This window comes from Lactuca serriola, chromosome 6, assembly GCF_051521515.1.
Source record: "Lactuca serriola cultivar US96UC23 chromosome 6, Lser_US96UC23_V15, whole genome shotgun sequence".
Lineage (NCBI taxonomy): Eukaryota > Viridiplantae > Streptophyta > Magnoliopsida > Asterales > Asteraceae > Lactuca > Lactuca serriola.
In genome coordinates, this window is record NC_136413.1 from 127538249 (window position 1) to 127555585 (window position 17337).

Here is a 17337-nt window from a genome sequence, read left to right on the forward strand (position 1 = left end):
CAAGATCTTCCAAATTTGATTCGTTTGTTGAAAACGGAACTCGATTCGTCAAAAAGGTATCTCAAATTCTCAAATGGATTCCAAAACGTCCATGATTTCGATTTGTATTTTGCGTTTTTCATTTTTGATCGATTTGCCTCATTGGATCTAATCTGTTTCAAACCTCATTGACGATCCAATTAACTTTTGTCTAGATCAAAACCAAAATTAAACTCAGATTTTTTTTAATATTGTTCATTCATTCAGCTATTTTGGAAATGTTTTTAATTTCGAAGCCCAGCCTAACTTCAATCTTTTTGTTAATTGTTTTCAAGCCCAATCTATATTCATATCCGAGTTTTCAATGGAATAACCCCACAGATCTTTAAAAATCATTCAATCGTCAATTGATGTACATATTCTGACTTGTACACATGGTTTATGTACATGTACCATCAATTCATATTTCTTCAAATCGATTAAAATTTCTTGTTTCTCAGTTCTTGTGAATCGATTCTAGATCCTGTTTTCATTCATAGAATTCGATTATGATCAAGATGTCAATAATCGATTCAATTGAAAGTCAATCAAGTTTCTATTAAAGTCAAAATTGAGTATATGATGTGATTGAGTCGATCTGCTGTTGTTCTTGTCTTCAAAACAATTTATTGTTTTGAGTTGAAGAACCGATTACGAAATTGACAGATTGATTTGGTATTAAACATGAAAATTCATGAAATCGGATGGGTATTTAGATGAAGAACAGGAATCGAACGGTGTTTAATTTCAAACTTGATTTGGATCTATGGTTTTGATGATGAACACTGTGAGTTCATGTCTATTTGCTTCTTGAATGAGTTTTGGAAATTGAATGAATTGATGTTGAAGTTCTCTGATTTCGAAGGTCATACAGTCTTAATTTGATTTTGATGATCGAAGGCTGTGTTGATCAAGATTTCGAATGAGCCAATCGATCGACATATTTGGAATGAAGAAAGAAGGCTCGAAGACTGGATTTTTGGATCTTCATTGAAGTTGTTCGATGAATGAATGAAGCAATCGATATATGATTTTTTTTCACGAGATCTGGATAAAGGAATCGAAGGGGTATAAAGGTCTTTGTGAACGAAAGGTGAAGTAGAATTAAAAATGAAACTTTGATTGTGAACAAATGATCTGGAAATCGAAGGTTGATTTTAGATTCGAAGGGTTAAGAATCGATTTGGGAAGAGAAGTCTTGTAAAACGAGATCTGTGATTTTGTATTTGGGGTCAAGCATTGATGTTAAAAACGAAGCCTTGCTGGTTGTTAAAAACGAAGACTTGGTTATTTAATCTTGAGGTCAAGAAACGAAGGGTATATGGCTGAATCTACGAAGGGTTGGTGAATAAAATTCGAAGAGTGTGTTTTGGGTTTAATTGGGAAAAACGAAGGGTCAATTGCAAAAAGCGAAGGGTTAGTTTTGGGTTTGTATTTTCGAAGGGTGTGAATTTACGAAGAGGAGAGAGAAAGTGAGACTCTTCGTATGTTTGTGAATTGAAATGGTATATGCTGAATATTCGAAGGGGGTGTATTGCAAATTCGTACGAAGAAAGTTACTGTTCACTATTAACTCTTCGGATGCTTCGCACGTAGCATGAATTTGCACAAATGAGAATTTTTCAAATCTGGCCCCTGAAGCTTCGAATTTTTGGCACTTCGAACATTAACACAATTTTCGAATATTTGACATTTTTCACCTGATTTCGAAAATTTTTTATGGAGTTTCAAATATTTGCGGAATCTTCGTATGAATTGTGAACAAAGAGCAGAATTTCGAAGATGGTCCCTGAAACTTCGAATTTTTTGCAGTTTTCACCCAAATTCGAAAAAGGACTATATTTTGCTGAAAATTGAAGATTGTGCATTTCTGGTCCCTGTAGTTTGTGCAAATTGACGCTTTCTACCCAGATTTGAAAAAGGGGGAGAGTTTTGCATATTTGGCTGTTTTGGGCGCAACGGGTCCCTGCAAGTTTCAGAAAGTGACAATTTCTACCTGGATTTTGAAAAATCGTGCAACTTTCACCCAAAAAGTCAAAATTTTTCACAAATTCAAAATTTTTTGTGGCTTTTTCGTGATTGTTTTTCCGTGCAAGATTTTTGGTGATTCATTTTTGGTACACATCAAGGGGGAGTATCGTGAAGACTATTCCTCGGGCGCTTCTCATCCTTAGTGGGTTTTATAATCATTTTTTGATTATAAAAAGGGGGAGAATGATGGGTATTCGAAGCTTCTCGGGTTTGTCGAATATTCATTTGCGGATTTGAAGACCGGTGTTACTTTGAGGGGGAGTTTGGTCTTGATCGCGCTAGCTCGTTGGAGATTAAAGCCGGACATCCAATCCTAACTTTGAGGGGGAGAATGTTAGGGTGCAAAGTCATGCTTGGATGTAATGTTTTAGGCTTTCCTCTTTGTATGTGTAAATGGGTTGAGTCTTTCCTATAAATAGGAAGTGAGTGACTCCCATTATGTAAAGAGTTCATTTTGGAGTGTTAGACTAGAGAGAGAAATTGTATACAAACCCATTTGTATAATCTTTCTAGATCTAATAAGAGCTTACAAAGAATTATTTACTCCTTGTGTTCTTGAATTTGTATGATGAATTACTAGATCTTTTCTATTCCGCACATGTCATCATAATCAACACCACTACAACAACATAAAAGCATGATATCCCACATTATAATATTGCAACAAATAATACAAACTTATAATAAACTAGGTGTAAGACTAAGACGGTGGTGTTATGGATTTCAGCCTCGACAGTGATGCACTTGCTAGAAGGAATTAGAAATGGTGGTGTTATCTCTCTGCTACTCTCGTCATCATGTTTCTCTCTCTCTCTCTCTCTCTCATTTGCTTTTTCTTAGATTTGAAAGTCATACCCAAGCCCGTCCCAAAGGGTGGGTGATAAGGGCGACCTTTCAGAGCCTTCTTTTAAAGGAACCCTAATTTTTATTGGAAATTATTATATTTAGAAGATACTATAAGAATTTTTTTTTCAATTATTGAGTTATTATAAAAACTTGATGACATTTGTGTATTTTAAGGACCCACATTTTTCTTTTGCCCAGGCACCAAAATATGTTTGGAACAACCCTGGTCAGACCCGAAAGAAAAAAAAACAATATATTAACCGAATAGGAGAAGCCATTGAATCAACAACATATTAACCAAAGAAAAGAAGTCAATGACTCAGAAAAGTACTACGGTAAAGTATTATGGCAAGAAGGGTCGTCGTGATGTCAAGAGTTTTGTCTAGCGTTTCATTCTATTGGAATCGAGTTTCAGGATAGGCAAAAAGACGACTATCAGTGATAGATTTAGGATGTAAGTGTCGATTTAAGAGGTGAGTGTCAATTTAAGAGGGAGAATGTGGGAATGAAAGCAATTAAGAGGGACAAACGATGGAAGAGAAATAATTGAAAGGAAATAAAAAGAAACCAACAACCGATATTACCAAGGGATTAACATGGTTTCTAAAAATTCTATGATTCCGTCACTAATCACTTTCTAATCCTTCGGTAACATGCTAAAGTTTACACCTTAGGGCATCTCCAACCCACCCCCAAACTTCATTTATTCCCTCATTCTTCTCCAACCCTATCCTATTTTCACCTCCATTTTGGAGATATGAATAGTATTCCCCCATAAATGGAGGTGAAGTTTGGTTGCTAATTTTAGTCCCTCTCATTTTTATTTTATACATATCTAGTTTATTTTTTCTACTAATTATAATTTAAATGCAATATTTAATATTTATAATATCATGTTATATACTAATTTATATTAATTAATCATAAAAAGAGAGTTTAATTAGTAGAGGATGTATTTAACAATATATATTAGTTATAAAAATGAAATATTCTAGGAATATATTTTATGGGATAAAAAATAGGATAGAAAATGAAGTAGGGTTGAAGATAAACACTATTTACTCCATTTTTTACTCCATTTATAAGGGAAAAAATGGAGATGAGTTAAAGATGATCTTAGCCAGACAAAATGACTTTCGTCGCAAGCTTATCCCTTATAAATATGTCGTTAATTAGCTAGGGGTTTTTTGGTCGTTGTTGCCTCCTTTATAATAGTGCAAAAAAATAATTTTTATTTTTATAAGCGCATCCACATTGAAAGATCCTTGCATACAAAACCCACGAAGTGTAAAAAAAAAGATGTTTGTATGAATAAAGACAGTTATAAACAAAATACATATGCACTAGGGTAAGGGTCGGCTAATAAATATGGATAAAAACATGAGCAGTCGAAATAGATACAAGAATTAAGCCAACAGATACTACATAAATTATACTATGAAATTTAAACTTGTATCAGTTAGTGTTATTAATTAAGAAAAAAAAATATCAATAAATGCAATCTTGTGGAAAAAGAGAAACATCTTATATTCTTATTAAAGAAAAATAAAAGATTTTTTGGGTTTTTTTTTTTTAAACATAAAATCCTCTATAATAAATGAATGTTTTTCTATCATATTTCAATTTTTAATGAGTTTTAACAGTTATCATTTTTATTATATTTTTTAAATAAATAATATCCATATGTCAATTTATGGCTTTTTTTTTAATTTTAAAATTAAAAAGTCATATAATATAATACTTATATATGTAAAAATACTAAATATAATAAATATTATAATAAATTACAATTAATATGTTTTTATATTCCTTATTTTAAAATTTTATTTAAAACAAAATACTTATTAATTACATTTTAATATATTTTTTTTAATCACTCCATATAATAGATAGGTTGTAACCTCATAATTTTATAAAAGAATTATGAGGACCAACACAAAAGTAGCAAAGGTCTATAAGGAATATTACATTAGAGCTTTCTCGGAAAAAAAAAAAAGGAGGGCTTATATAAAAGGATTTCCAAAAATAGGATTATTTGAGATTGATTTTGCAAAATTAGAGATTTTGATTTATTTACAAAAATAGAATACTTTGAGATTGATCCCACCTACTAATCTACCATGTCTGTCCTGGAATGTTACAAAAAGGTGTTTGGAATGTTACAAATTTAACCTGTCATTTTTTTATATTTAACATTTCACATGCATTTTAATTTATTTGTATTATTATTTCTGAAAATTTTATATTACACGTATTTATGAAAATATATATATATATATATATATATATATATATATATATATATATATATATATATATTTATAAATTTAAGAACTTTGAATTTATAATGAAAAAAATATTGAATTATTAAAATGTAAAGTGTTAGAAAAACATTTGTTTTTGGTTAAGGAATGTTAACGAGACTGTTGAAGTGAATGGAGGGGTTCTGGTTTCCAAAGTGTTCACTGCTGGAAAGTGTTCACGGTCGTACACGGTTCACGGCCGTGAACAGTTCTTGGTGAGGATTTCAAGGGTTCACGCTCCTTGAATGGTTTACGGCCATGAACAAATTTCGGCCCTAGATGATTTGAAGATTTGAAGGGTTCACGGTCGTACACCCTTCAACAGAGGTTTGTTGATTCGATGAAAAACACGTTTTAGAGGCTCCACAACAACACCCAAAGGTGATTTTTGATGATTTTCGGATGAAAATTAGGAAGTATTGAGTTTGCGATTGGGAGATTAGAGAGAAGATAGATGAGTTTTCGGCTAGAAAAGTGTATATGAGGGGTAGGAACACGTATATATAGGCTAGGTTCATGGTTAGTGGTGGGGTGCACCCAACCTGTGAATGGTTTATGGCCGTGATCGGGTTCACGACCGTGAACACCATGTTAATCGAATTTCGCTGATTTTCGAGGAAAAAGTCCGGATTTTTGTGTGATTTTGGTTCCGACTCTTATATAAAACTTAATTATATAAAGTAATGATTTACCAAACCATAAGGATTTAACGGAACAAAATAAAATTCAAATTTTATTTAACGGAATTAGGCTAACGTTAACAGAAAAGGTTCGGGTCGTCACAAACATCTTGTTTTACATGGGACCAATAGAAGTTACCATTGATTCTGCGAATTATGGTGATAATGACGGGGTATCCATCAAGTATGGTGGAATGGAATTCTTTGAGGGGTTGTTGGAGGAGTGATGGTAGATCTGGAATCAAAAGGCGACTATGGAAAAAGACTAACCAATCATGAAGTGTAAATCTGGTGGCATCTTCATGGTTTGATTTCACACGCTCCATGCAAACGTGGCCAGTTGGATCATTGAGGTAGTAGTCTCGTAACACTTGATGCCAAGGAATAATGGGGGTCGACAATACCAACAGTTGGGTTTCGTCAATGTCTTCTTGTCGACTTAGGGCATCAACAACTTTATTTTCTTTTTTGGGCTTATAGTAAACTTCAAAATCATATCCAATCGGCTTAGCGACCCATTTGTGTTGGTCAGGAGTTTGCATGACTTGTGTTAAGTGATGACGTAGGTTTCTTTGGTCAGTATAGACTCGAAATTTACATCCCAGAAGATATTGACGCCACTTCTTGACAGCCTCTGTGACGTCGTATAACTCTCTGAGGTAAGTGGAAGCGGAACACATACATGAACATTGATGCATGCAAAAAGCTACACCTAATTCTAAATTTAAAATCTAACTACTTAACTAACTAAAATGCACCTAGGCAGTGTACCTAGTCAAATTATAGAATAGTTTGGGTAAATTGGGTGTCGATCACAGGGAACGGTTTTAACTAATTAATCTTCCTACTATTAAATTAACCTAATTTCTAATAAAGAAAGGGATTTTATCTGATTTTGCAAGTTTAGATGAACTTAACTCTTTAATAGAAATTCAATCAATAAACAAAACACTTCTGTTAGTTCGAATCCACTTTCACTCAATGGTTTATAAATTACTTATGAGAATTACTGTTGGTTACCAATTAAGATAGTATTATCAATTCAGCTTTAAATTTACTAACATTAATTAATTCATGTAGATTTATGTATGGTGAAAAACACACTTATGGTCATAATATGAGTTATCTAGCACAACCTAATTTATTAGTTCAATTACTTATCCAAGATTGGTTTGATCTTAGCTCTAATAATTTAATGTTAAATAAATTATTAGGTATTCAAAATGATGCAAATTCATATTCACTAACTACACAGAACAAGAATTTAAAGCAATCAAATATTAAATCAAACATGCTAGGTTCAATCAATCAAGCACAAGTCATAACCAACAAGTAAATCAAAGCCAAAGTATCAAAACCATGAGTTCCAGCTTCATCTAGCTAACATAAGCAACTAGATTTAGCTGGACATGCTAACAAATAAACTAACACAAATCATATTCAAAGGCATATTAAAATGTACCAAACTATTAAGCTAAGTATGAACTCTTTCTTCTTCCTAGGTATGTAACCCAACTTCCAAGCCTTCAAGCTTTGTAAATTTCGACTTCTGAAATTCTCCAAGTCAGCAAAAAGCTGTCAATTCGTAGGTAACAAGCCCTATTTATAATTTCTGAAATTTCCGTACTCACGTCGTGAGCAAGAAATGCTCATGTCGTGAACAAGTAGATATCCGTGTTTGACAAGGAGTCTGATCCGCGACGCTTATCTTCTGGAATATTCGTACTAACGTCGAGAATAGCTATGACTTACATCGTGAGTTGAGCTTTTTATGTGAGTTTCTTCTTCTTTTATTCACCAAGCTTCCAAAGTTCCAAGCTTTTGTCGTGTTTAGTCATTTTCTCCAAAAAAAAATGCTTCTATTTGGCTGCAAAGTGCAATTAAAGCTTATAAGTATCATTATTCAATTCAAATAACCAAAATATGTACAGGGGCGGACGCAGGAACTAGTAGTAGGAGTTGCACAAATTTTTTTTCCGGTCAAACATAATATAAAACATTAAAAAAATCTAGGTCAAACATAATATAAAACATCTAATACGAATTTTTTTTTCTGGTTAAACATAATATAACAACGATCTATTAGAATTCAAAATTTTCCTCTTCGTGCAAACATCTTTTGAAATCGCTCCATTACTTTTTCATTCTCAACTTTCGCAAGTGCTTCGGTCTTGACAATACAAAGCAATGCGTCGTTCAAAAATTCATCGCCAATTTTGGTACGCAAATCGGTCTTCAAGAGCTTCATCTTTGAAAAACATCTTTCTACACTTGCGGTCGCTATGGGTAATGTCAAAGCCAACTTTAAAAGCTTATAAACCAAAGGATAAGACCGATGCTTCCCCGTACTAACCATCAAACGAGAAAGGTCAGAAATTCCTTTCAAACTAGTGAAGCGCTCATCTTTGATGCAAGAGTGATAAAATATCTCAAGGTGTCCTTCAAGATCTATCATATCTGAATCATCAAAGTCATACTTGTATAACTTACCCAACTTCAATAACTTTGATTTGTCAAATTGTGCAAATGAATCACAAGGGCTCAAAGCACCCATGTATTCTAGTAATTGGGTGCTTGTTTCACTAAATCGATCCCGATATTCTGTAAGTTGCATATCTACCACCGTGTTGAAGATTTCAACCTCAAAATGAAACCTATTAGTCTTTGTAGTCATACGGTTTCTCTCACCAATATACAACTCTTCCATATCTAAAGTATCAATTTCGTGTGTTTGACAAAAAGAGGATACTTTTTTTAAAATGTTAGCGAACCCTATGTTTCTAAAAGATTGCAATGTATTCATTGTCCTTCTAACCATTGAAGCCACTTCTAAAATGTCTAGATCTTTTCTTTGAAGTTGCTTTAATAATGTACCCGTGAGGTGTAAAATGCCATACATCATATGTAAGTAAAACACAAACTCATATGATTTAAAATATGCTAAGATTTCAGATGCTTGTTGATGGTTTGCCAATGACCCTCCCTCCTCTTTCACAAAATCTAAAACTACAAGAACATTCGCAAACAACTTCATCAAACTTTTGAGTGTGTTGAAATGTGAACCCCATCTTGTTTCTCCCGCTCGAACAAGTGTAGTCTCTTGATTTAACCCTCTTCCTGTTTCAAGTTCACAACTACACAAGCCTTTTTGCACCCTTTTTCTTGCTTGCTCTTGTAGTAAGTCATTTCTTTTACACGAGGCACAAACAACATTAACCACCAACGAAATTTGCTAAAAAAAAGTCACTAACACCATCATGCTTTTTTGCTACAACCACAACTACTAATTGAAGTTGGTGTGCTAAGCAATGTATATAAAAAGCCGTGTCATTCTCTTGTAATATCAAAGCTTTCAAACCATTGAATTCCCTTCTCATATTGCTAGCCCCATCGTAACCTTGTCCTCTTATATATATATATATATATATATATATATATATATATATATATATATATTAAATTAAATTGAAATAACAAAAAAGTAAATATTAAATTACCTGACTAAAACTCAACTTATTACTTGTAAGGACTTCATTTATGGCGTTTTTGAGTGTCAAAGAAGATGTATCCTTCACGTGCACTAGTCCTATGAATCTTTCTTTCACAAAGCCAAGACTATCGACATAATGCAAAACAATAGCCATTTGTTACTTTTTTGAAACATCACTAGATTCATCAACTAGTAAAGCAAAAGCATCTTGACCAATCTCTTCACGAATACTCAAAAGTACTTCTTGTGCAAAACATTGCACAAGTTCTTTTTGAATTTTAGGGAAAATTAGTTGATTGTTTTTAGGAGCATTTTCTAAAGTATTGTTGAAAATATCTTCACTAGTCTCTCAAATGACTTTTAACACTTCAATGTAAAGCCCTCTATTTTCCGAGTTAACCGACTCGTCATGACCACGAAACGGTACACCGGTTTTCAATAAAAGTCTAACAACAATAATAGAAACACGTAATCGAGCTTTTATAGTTATGGTCCTCTGCTTCGGTTTGCCTCCTCAAGACTACATTAATAGCTTGTTTTTTCGTCATTAAAAACTCACACTTTTCTTTTGCTTTGTTGTGAAAACTATCAACACCACCCACATGAGTCCGAAATGCATCTTTTTTTATTCCAAGTATCAAAACCTTGGGAAACAAATGCATCTCTCCCTCCTTTTTGTCCCATGAGGTCCCCATACAAATAACAACATAAACAATATGCACTATTCTTTTTCACACTATATTCCAAGTTCGAACCAATCAAAGTCATCAAACCATGAAGGAACGAATCTTCTAAATCTATCACCTATTTTTTTTAGGAAATTTATGTGCCCTTACTTGACATGGTCCTTGAAGCAAATATGCTCTTCTTACATCATCTCTTATATTTGGTTTGTAACTTGTAATCAATTAATGGCCTATCCGCCGGGTCCTTTGGAAGATCTTTCAAGTCAACATTATCATTAGGTTGGTTAGAGCATGGTGTTTGTGGAGTTGCATTAGAAACCGATGGGATTGATTGATTTGTGATTGGTGTTTGTGGAGTTGCATTAGGGTTAGAACCAGATGGGATTGATTGATTGGTGATTGGTATTTGGGAACATTCTTAACCACTTTCATTAGGATTAGGTTTTTGTCTTTTGGTAAAAAAAACCACTTAGTTTAACCTATAAAAAACATAACAATTACACCTAATCGAACAATGACTTCAATAAAACAAGTTGTTTTCACCTAGTCAAACAATAAATTCAATAAAAACATAACAATTACACCTAATCAAACAATCAATTCAGTAGAAAACATAGCAATATAACCTAAGCAAACAATATAACTTCAATAGAACAAATCAACTACACCCAAGTCAATAAATAACTTCAAAAAAACATATCAATTTCAAATATCTAAATGAATTGGTAGTAAAACTTACTTGTTTCATTGTATTGTAGGGATTTGAAGTTTGAACTTTGAAGTGGATTTTGTTAACCAATAAACCAAAATAGTAGAAATTGAAAGAAGTCTATCGATTGAGTGATTGAGTATTGTTGAAATCGATCAAGGATTGTGATCGATCCAACAATGAAATCGATCAAAAATGAAGGATTGTGAGGACGAGTCCGACAGTAGGCCTAACGATCGAACATCGAAGTATGAAGTATCGGACGTAATTTTTGATGCAGAGGAACAGAAGTCGAGTAGTCGAATTGTTGTAATCGTGTTTTTTTTTACTTGTACCGATAATAGATAATTACACACTAAATTAATTAGGATTGGGTTGTCTTTTTTACAAGCAATTAGCGCAATTGCTAATTTATTCAATTAAGTTTTATTTTGGGCTTTAGGCAATTGAATTATTAGACAATAATTGATTAAAAACATTGGACATTTGGGCTCGTTATTATTATTTTTTGTTTGGTAATTCCCAATAAAGTGACAATATTTTTTTATGTAGTTGCACAATTTTTTTTACATAGTGAGACAATAGGTAAAAATTAAAAAAAAAAAAAAAAAAAAAAAACTTTTTCTACTACGTGCGTGGAAGCTAGGTATTGCCGGTGTCACACCGGGCACCTAGCTAGGTCTGCCCTTGAATATGTATATAAATATAAGTAAATATTGCCTAAAAACATGCATAAAGATGGCAATATAAAATACCTCACACTTATTCTTTTCTTGAACTCAAGCAAATCTAATTTTTTAAACTCAAACTCTTATCTCTAACATCACATAGAGCAATCCAATTCAAACTCAGCTATTATATTAAGACCGCAACGCATGCATTTGTGTCTAAAATTTTCCTAAGGACCCCCCCCCCCCCCTAATTCTAAATTCTCACAATTCTCATAAACACTCACCCACTTCTTTTGAGCAACGCTCATTTTATGCATCCCTCTGAATCCATCCGCAAAAATCTTTCTTAACCTCAAGGTATTTTTGTAAAGCTACCCAAGCATACATAATCTAGAAATTATAACTTTTGATACCATAATGGAGCTCTTGGAATTTTTCACTTCTTAAATATTTAATCTTATATTTATTTACATTCACCACCTTTTTTATTTTTGATATCTTTAATTTTTGATTCTTTGGAATTTTGATCTTTTGATCTTCATACTTGATAGCTCCAAAATTCTTCAACTTTTTGGTAATTTCTCTTTTTTTTACATGTAACTCACTTTTTTCACTCAAAAACCTACATACTTAAGCATGAACGCTTAACTTCAACATTTATTGGTTAATGTATTAGCCTAAGTGCAATGACTACATAAGCTTTCCTAAATAGATTTCTGGTTCATGATGCTAAACATATTGCGATCCTCAAACTAAGCGAGACTGTGTTTTTATCCCATAATTTCATTAGAATAAAGGGGGCCACAAATACATTATAACGTATATTGGCTCAACTAAACATTTGAGCTCTCATCGGATCACCCCATACAATACTAGCAACTTAAGTTCAAGTTATTATCACTAGATTAATTATTAGATTATTACTTCAAACCTATTAAAAATTTTAAATTTTACCGAATTCTAGCAATTTACTTTTTCTTTACTTTTTCGACCCCCTACCCTACACTTATTACATACAATGCCCTCATTGTATGCATAATATAAATTAAAAACAATAAAAGGGAGAAAAGGGAATAGACTCCCATGGGATAGCAGTGGCGAGAGCGAACTCCAAATGTGTGGAAAAATGGTACATCTTGAATACAGACTCTTCTAAATAGGAACTTGGATCTTGATCACGCGAGATATGTAATGTGCCGGAAAAATATGGAATCGAAACTTCAATCTTCAACAAATGTGGTGGAAATCTCCAAAATAGAAAGAACAATGTGGGAAAGCACACACCACAATATTTGATGGTTGAGAAAATGAGCCATATTGTCTTCATATAAATCTCAAGAAGAATATTGGAAAAAAAAAATTAATTCAAAGTAACCACAAAATAACGTTCATTAAATTGAATGAGAGTATGACAAGTGACAAAAAAAACTTTCATTTATTAGAGATGATATGAAACATTATCAACACCGTTTATTTAACCAAATGTAATTTTTTTTCTATTTGTATTCTCATATTCTTCACTACCATTTGGCTAACAATGTACTTAATTGGCAATTCAAACGCTTCCAACAGAAAGAGCACGATATTGTTTCAGAGTTTGTCACAACCTAGGAAATGCCCCCATATACTCTCGAAAATATCAATTACTTTTTGGGCGTGTTCGGCACGGAGCGTTTTGGAGCGTTTGGGAGCTTCTAGCTTCTAGCGATTGACAAAACGCTCCGTTTAAAACAAAAAACCTCGTTTGGAACTACAAGCTTCTAGCGTTTAGTTTAATCAAAACGTTTCAAATCCAAAAGCTACTTCATTAGGCGTTTAACAAAACGTTACAAGCTACAAGCTACCCGCTACTAGCATGTTATGCCGAACACGCCCAAATTGATGATTTCGATACTAGGAAGTAATATAAAAGAGATCTGGGCTCCTAAGAACCGATTTAACTTGAGATAATTGATCTCCAAAGGGTAGACAACGAGTTTTCCAAGTACCCAGCTTTGATCGAAATCTATGAATAATTAAAGACATCAAACTTTCCAAGTTCATCCAAAGGATAACCGAATCTGATGCAACGGTTTGACAATGCTTAATCATAGGGTAATTCTAACTATTTAAAAGTAATTATGGCGGCTTTATGTTTCGAAACAGATAATCGGTAATACCATCTGTCAAACTTTAACTACAACAAAAGTTCATCCATGAACCGTTAATGATCATGCATACATTTAACACTCAGAACAAGTTTGGTACACTTCAAATCTATTTGGCTAGAACCTTAAATCGCTTTGACTAGAACCTTAACCTTAAATAGTAATTATCATTTGAGATTGATTAAAACCAAGAAAAATACATGAAACATGTCTTATTGCGTAAACATTCATATAGAGAACTTTTACCAATGAATTCATATCGGAAAGGCTTCAATAATTGATACAATCTCGGGAATATAAATAATCTTGTAACGGTGAAACCCACCCTCCTCAAGTAATTTCTTCCATTCACCTTCGGTTCGTTCCCTTCCCCTAGAAAAGTATGCAAACATGGTTAGATCAAATGGAACGCGTACATCGTTGAGCAGATCATGTTGTCCAGGGTGTTGAACGATCTCCACGATAATGACTTTTCCAGTATCCATAGGTATCGCTTTTCGGCAATTTTGTAGTATCTTAACACAATCATCATTGCTCCAATTGTGCAATATCCACTGAAAAAGAAAAAGAACATCGTCATCTATATTGCCATCAAGCTAAACAAAATTTGACTCCATTTCTCATATACCTTACTAACTTTGATGGATGACAAATTAAGCTTACCTTCATGAAGATCGTTTCCGCAGGAGGAATGGCCTGAAACATGTCACCAGCAACATTAGTAACATCATCATGTGTTGGTGCATTGGAAATCACCTGTGGCAAATCAAAGTTGATCCCTTTAAGATGTGGATATGTCTTCACAATCGCAGATATTGCACCACCAGTACCACCTCCAACATCTACCACAGTTCCTTTCATCCCAAGAAATCCATTTTTGTAATTCGACATGATGACATCCATGGTGAACTTAGTAGTGCATGCCATAGCGTTGTTGAACATTTTGTTGAACTCCGAATTGATCAATGAAAAATCAAATATGTCGTCTCCGTGGGTCATTTTAAATGCTGAATCACCTTCTTTAATTGAGCGACTTAGGTTCCGAAGAGGTGAAATCATGAACGGATCCGTAAAAAACATAACCATCGGTGCCATTGTCACATTTGTGTGGCTCAGAAGCCAGTTAGAGTAGTGGTTTAGCGAGTAAACTGTTTCTCCATCTCCATCCTCTGGTTGAGGCAGTTCATCGAAGACCTTTCTATGAACCAAGAACCTCATGAGTCGTCCAAGCCCATCAACATTTACTGACGGAGAGTTGATACCAGTGGCGATTTCTGACAATGTTGTTGGGCGATTGTAATTGCTTATTATGTCAGCAATACCAAGCTCCACACAACATCGTATAGCCATGGCATCAAAACTTCCAAATAGGTATCGGGCAATTTGTGCATTGCCTAATAGCGCTGCGTTGTCCTCTATTCCACCTTGTGTGTTCATGGTTTCTCAAACTCCTGGCCTCTTCAATGGATTGGTGGAAGTAAAACTTGAAAGATGTGTATTTATAAACCAAAAAGTAGTCATGGGTTCCATCTAAAAGATAATCTATAAATGCCGCTTGAAAAAATAATTATAACAATTAAGGAAATATGCTCTTTGTCAAAAACAATGGGCAAATTTAGTTTTACCCACACAACTTGACTATATTTATTCCTTTGAAAGTTTCCAGTTTCTTATAAACAAAAATTCGTTCTATAATTAACTAATTTTTTATAGCTTTACTAATCATCAATATACGTATTTATATTTAGAAAGTGAATATCAATTAGAAGGGTCGGCTGAAAGTAGCGGTTTTGAGGCTAAACCCAACCACAAACCTGTGATTTTCGCATTTTTAAAATGGTTGGGTGTGGTTTTTCAATGGCTGGGTTTTATGGTTTTTAAATGCGGTTTTGGTTTTTATTGGTGCGGTTTCGGTTTTAAATTGAGTCTAAACTTTCGTACGATTTTTGATGTTTATTGGTGTGTTTTTTTTTAAACTGTGAAAACAATGTGCTTGTAAGCATGTAGATTTTATTTTTATTTTTTTGAAACCGTTCATTTGCAAATGTTTATGTCAATCTTTATTCTAATAAAAGAGTAGCTCTTTTGTCATGTGTCACCATATTAGACATTGTAATTAATATCATGACACTTGTCAATTTATTGACACTTGTAATTAATATCATAACACTTGTCAATCTATTAATTCTTCATTTCAAATTTCAAATTTCAAAATTTAAATCATATTTTAATTACATTAAATTAATAATATTAGATTTAAAATAAAATAAAATTTATACCAACTATAATAAAATAAAATTTATACAAATTATAAGATGATATATTTTACTTATTTATATGAATCAACGATTATAATTTTATATATAACTAAAAAAATATATTTTATTTAATAAGTTATTTAAAATTATTAATTAATAGTTTTGAGTTTTACTTAGAAAGATTAATTAATTTTGTAACCGTGTTCCCACATGTTATAAAGTAGTGCAAAAATATAAAAGTAAAATAGCTTTAAATACAACTAATAAATTAAGAATTAAAGTTTGCTCGACTTTGTTATAACCTTGTCACACATAATCAATTAATGACATATTTTGATGAATACAAAACTAAAAACATTATTAAAAATAAGTGTTATACAACTTTTGAAAGTTTTGGAATCCTAATCAAATGGCTAATCCTACAATCAAATTCAAAATATAATATTTATTAGTATTTTAAATAATATATAGTTATCATACGATATAAATCTGTGGTTTATTATTTTATACGTCTTCGGTGTGATTCAGTTTTGGTGGACCGATTTCTCGATAGAAACCACACCCACCCACAGACATTTGGTTTTTGCGTAGATGAAAATCGCACCATTGGTTACTCCATCGGCTTCGGTTTGTTGGTTGCGGTTTGTTGCGGTTGTCAGTTTTTTTAGTCGGTTCTATTTTTGTTCACCCCTAGCTGAAAGTCATGTACTCGTGTGTAATATATTGAAATTAGCCCCAAGAGGGAAAAAAACCTAATGCATTAAAACAACCCAGAAATCCAAATCACGGGAACAATATTAGTTCAAGAGGAATAAGACTAAAATATCAAGCCACAATCAATCACATACAATGAAAAATGCCAAGTAAAAAGTAAATCAAAGAGGCACAAAGATTTACATAGAAAACCCAAATTGGGAAAAAACCACGGATGGAGGAAGTCGAGAACCAATCCACTAAAATATTGCAGTGTTTACACAGCTTGATCAAAAAGATTATAATGAGGTATAATGATTTGGTGATAAATGGGAGAAACCCTAGAAAATGTCACTCAAGAAGGAAGAAGAATAAGTCTCCAAAACTCTCTCTCACTTCATTTTCCTGCATTCAATGAGATTAAAAGGGTAAAAGGTTTCCCAATTTGTCAAATTTGGCCCTTCAAGAATTGAGTAAATACATTTCAAGAAAAAGCCCTTTTAGACCTGAAACACCAATTTTAGACATGGTTCCCTTTTTAGACCTGAAACACTCATTTTAGACATGATGCCCTTTTTAGATCCAAAACAACGAAATTAGACATGGATTGCTGAAAAGAAAATATAGCCCTTGAATTTAGCAGAACTTGTCAATTCTAGAAGGCATATTTCCACAATGTCCACCGTAACTTCAAAATAGACAATGAAAACTACAAATTGCCCAACAATCACCCAAGAACATTAAACACTAATAGCTCATCAAACTCTAAAACTCCATAAGAACCTGCAATCGTCATTTAGAGAAA

The 17337-nt window shown here is 33.0% G+C and overlaps 2 protein-coding genes across 2 annotated transcripts; both read right to left on the reverse strand.

The window, feature by feature from the left end:
- Nucleotides 1–7967: 7967 nt before the first annotated feature.
- LOC145060139 (uncharacterized) lies at nucleotides 7968–9522 on the reverse strand. The gene is made up of 2 exons (XM_079007859.1): nucleotides 9376–9522; nucleotides 7968–9110 (listed from the first exon to the last, which is right to left on the reverse strand). The coding sequence occupies exons 1-2, from the start codon at nucleotides 9520–9522 to the stop codon at nucleotides 7968–7970; spliced, it is 1290 nt and encodes a 429-aa protein (XP_078863985.1).
- A 4100-nt stretch (nucleotides 9523–13622) lies between these two features.
- On the reverse strand, nucleotides 13623–15062 carry LOC145056789 (xanthohumol 4-O-methyltransferase-like). The gene is made up of 2 exons (XM_079004510.1): nucleotides 14245–15062; nucleotides 13623–14135 (listed from the first exon to the last, which is right to left on the reverse strand). The coding sequence occupies exons 1-2, from the start codon at nucleotides 15016–15018 to the stop codon at nucleotides 13836–13838; spliced, it is 1074 nt and encodes a 357-aa protein (XP_078860636.1). The 5' UTR covers nucleotides 15019–15062; the 3' UTR covers nucleotides 13623–13835.
- Between the last annotated feature and the right edge of the window lie 2275 nt (nucleotides 15063–17337).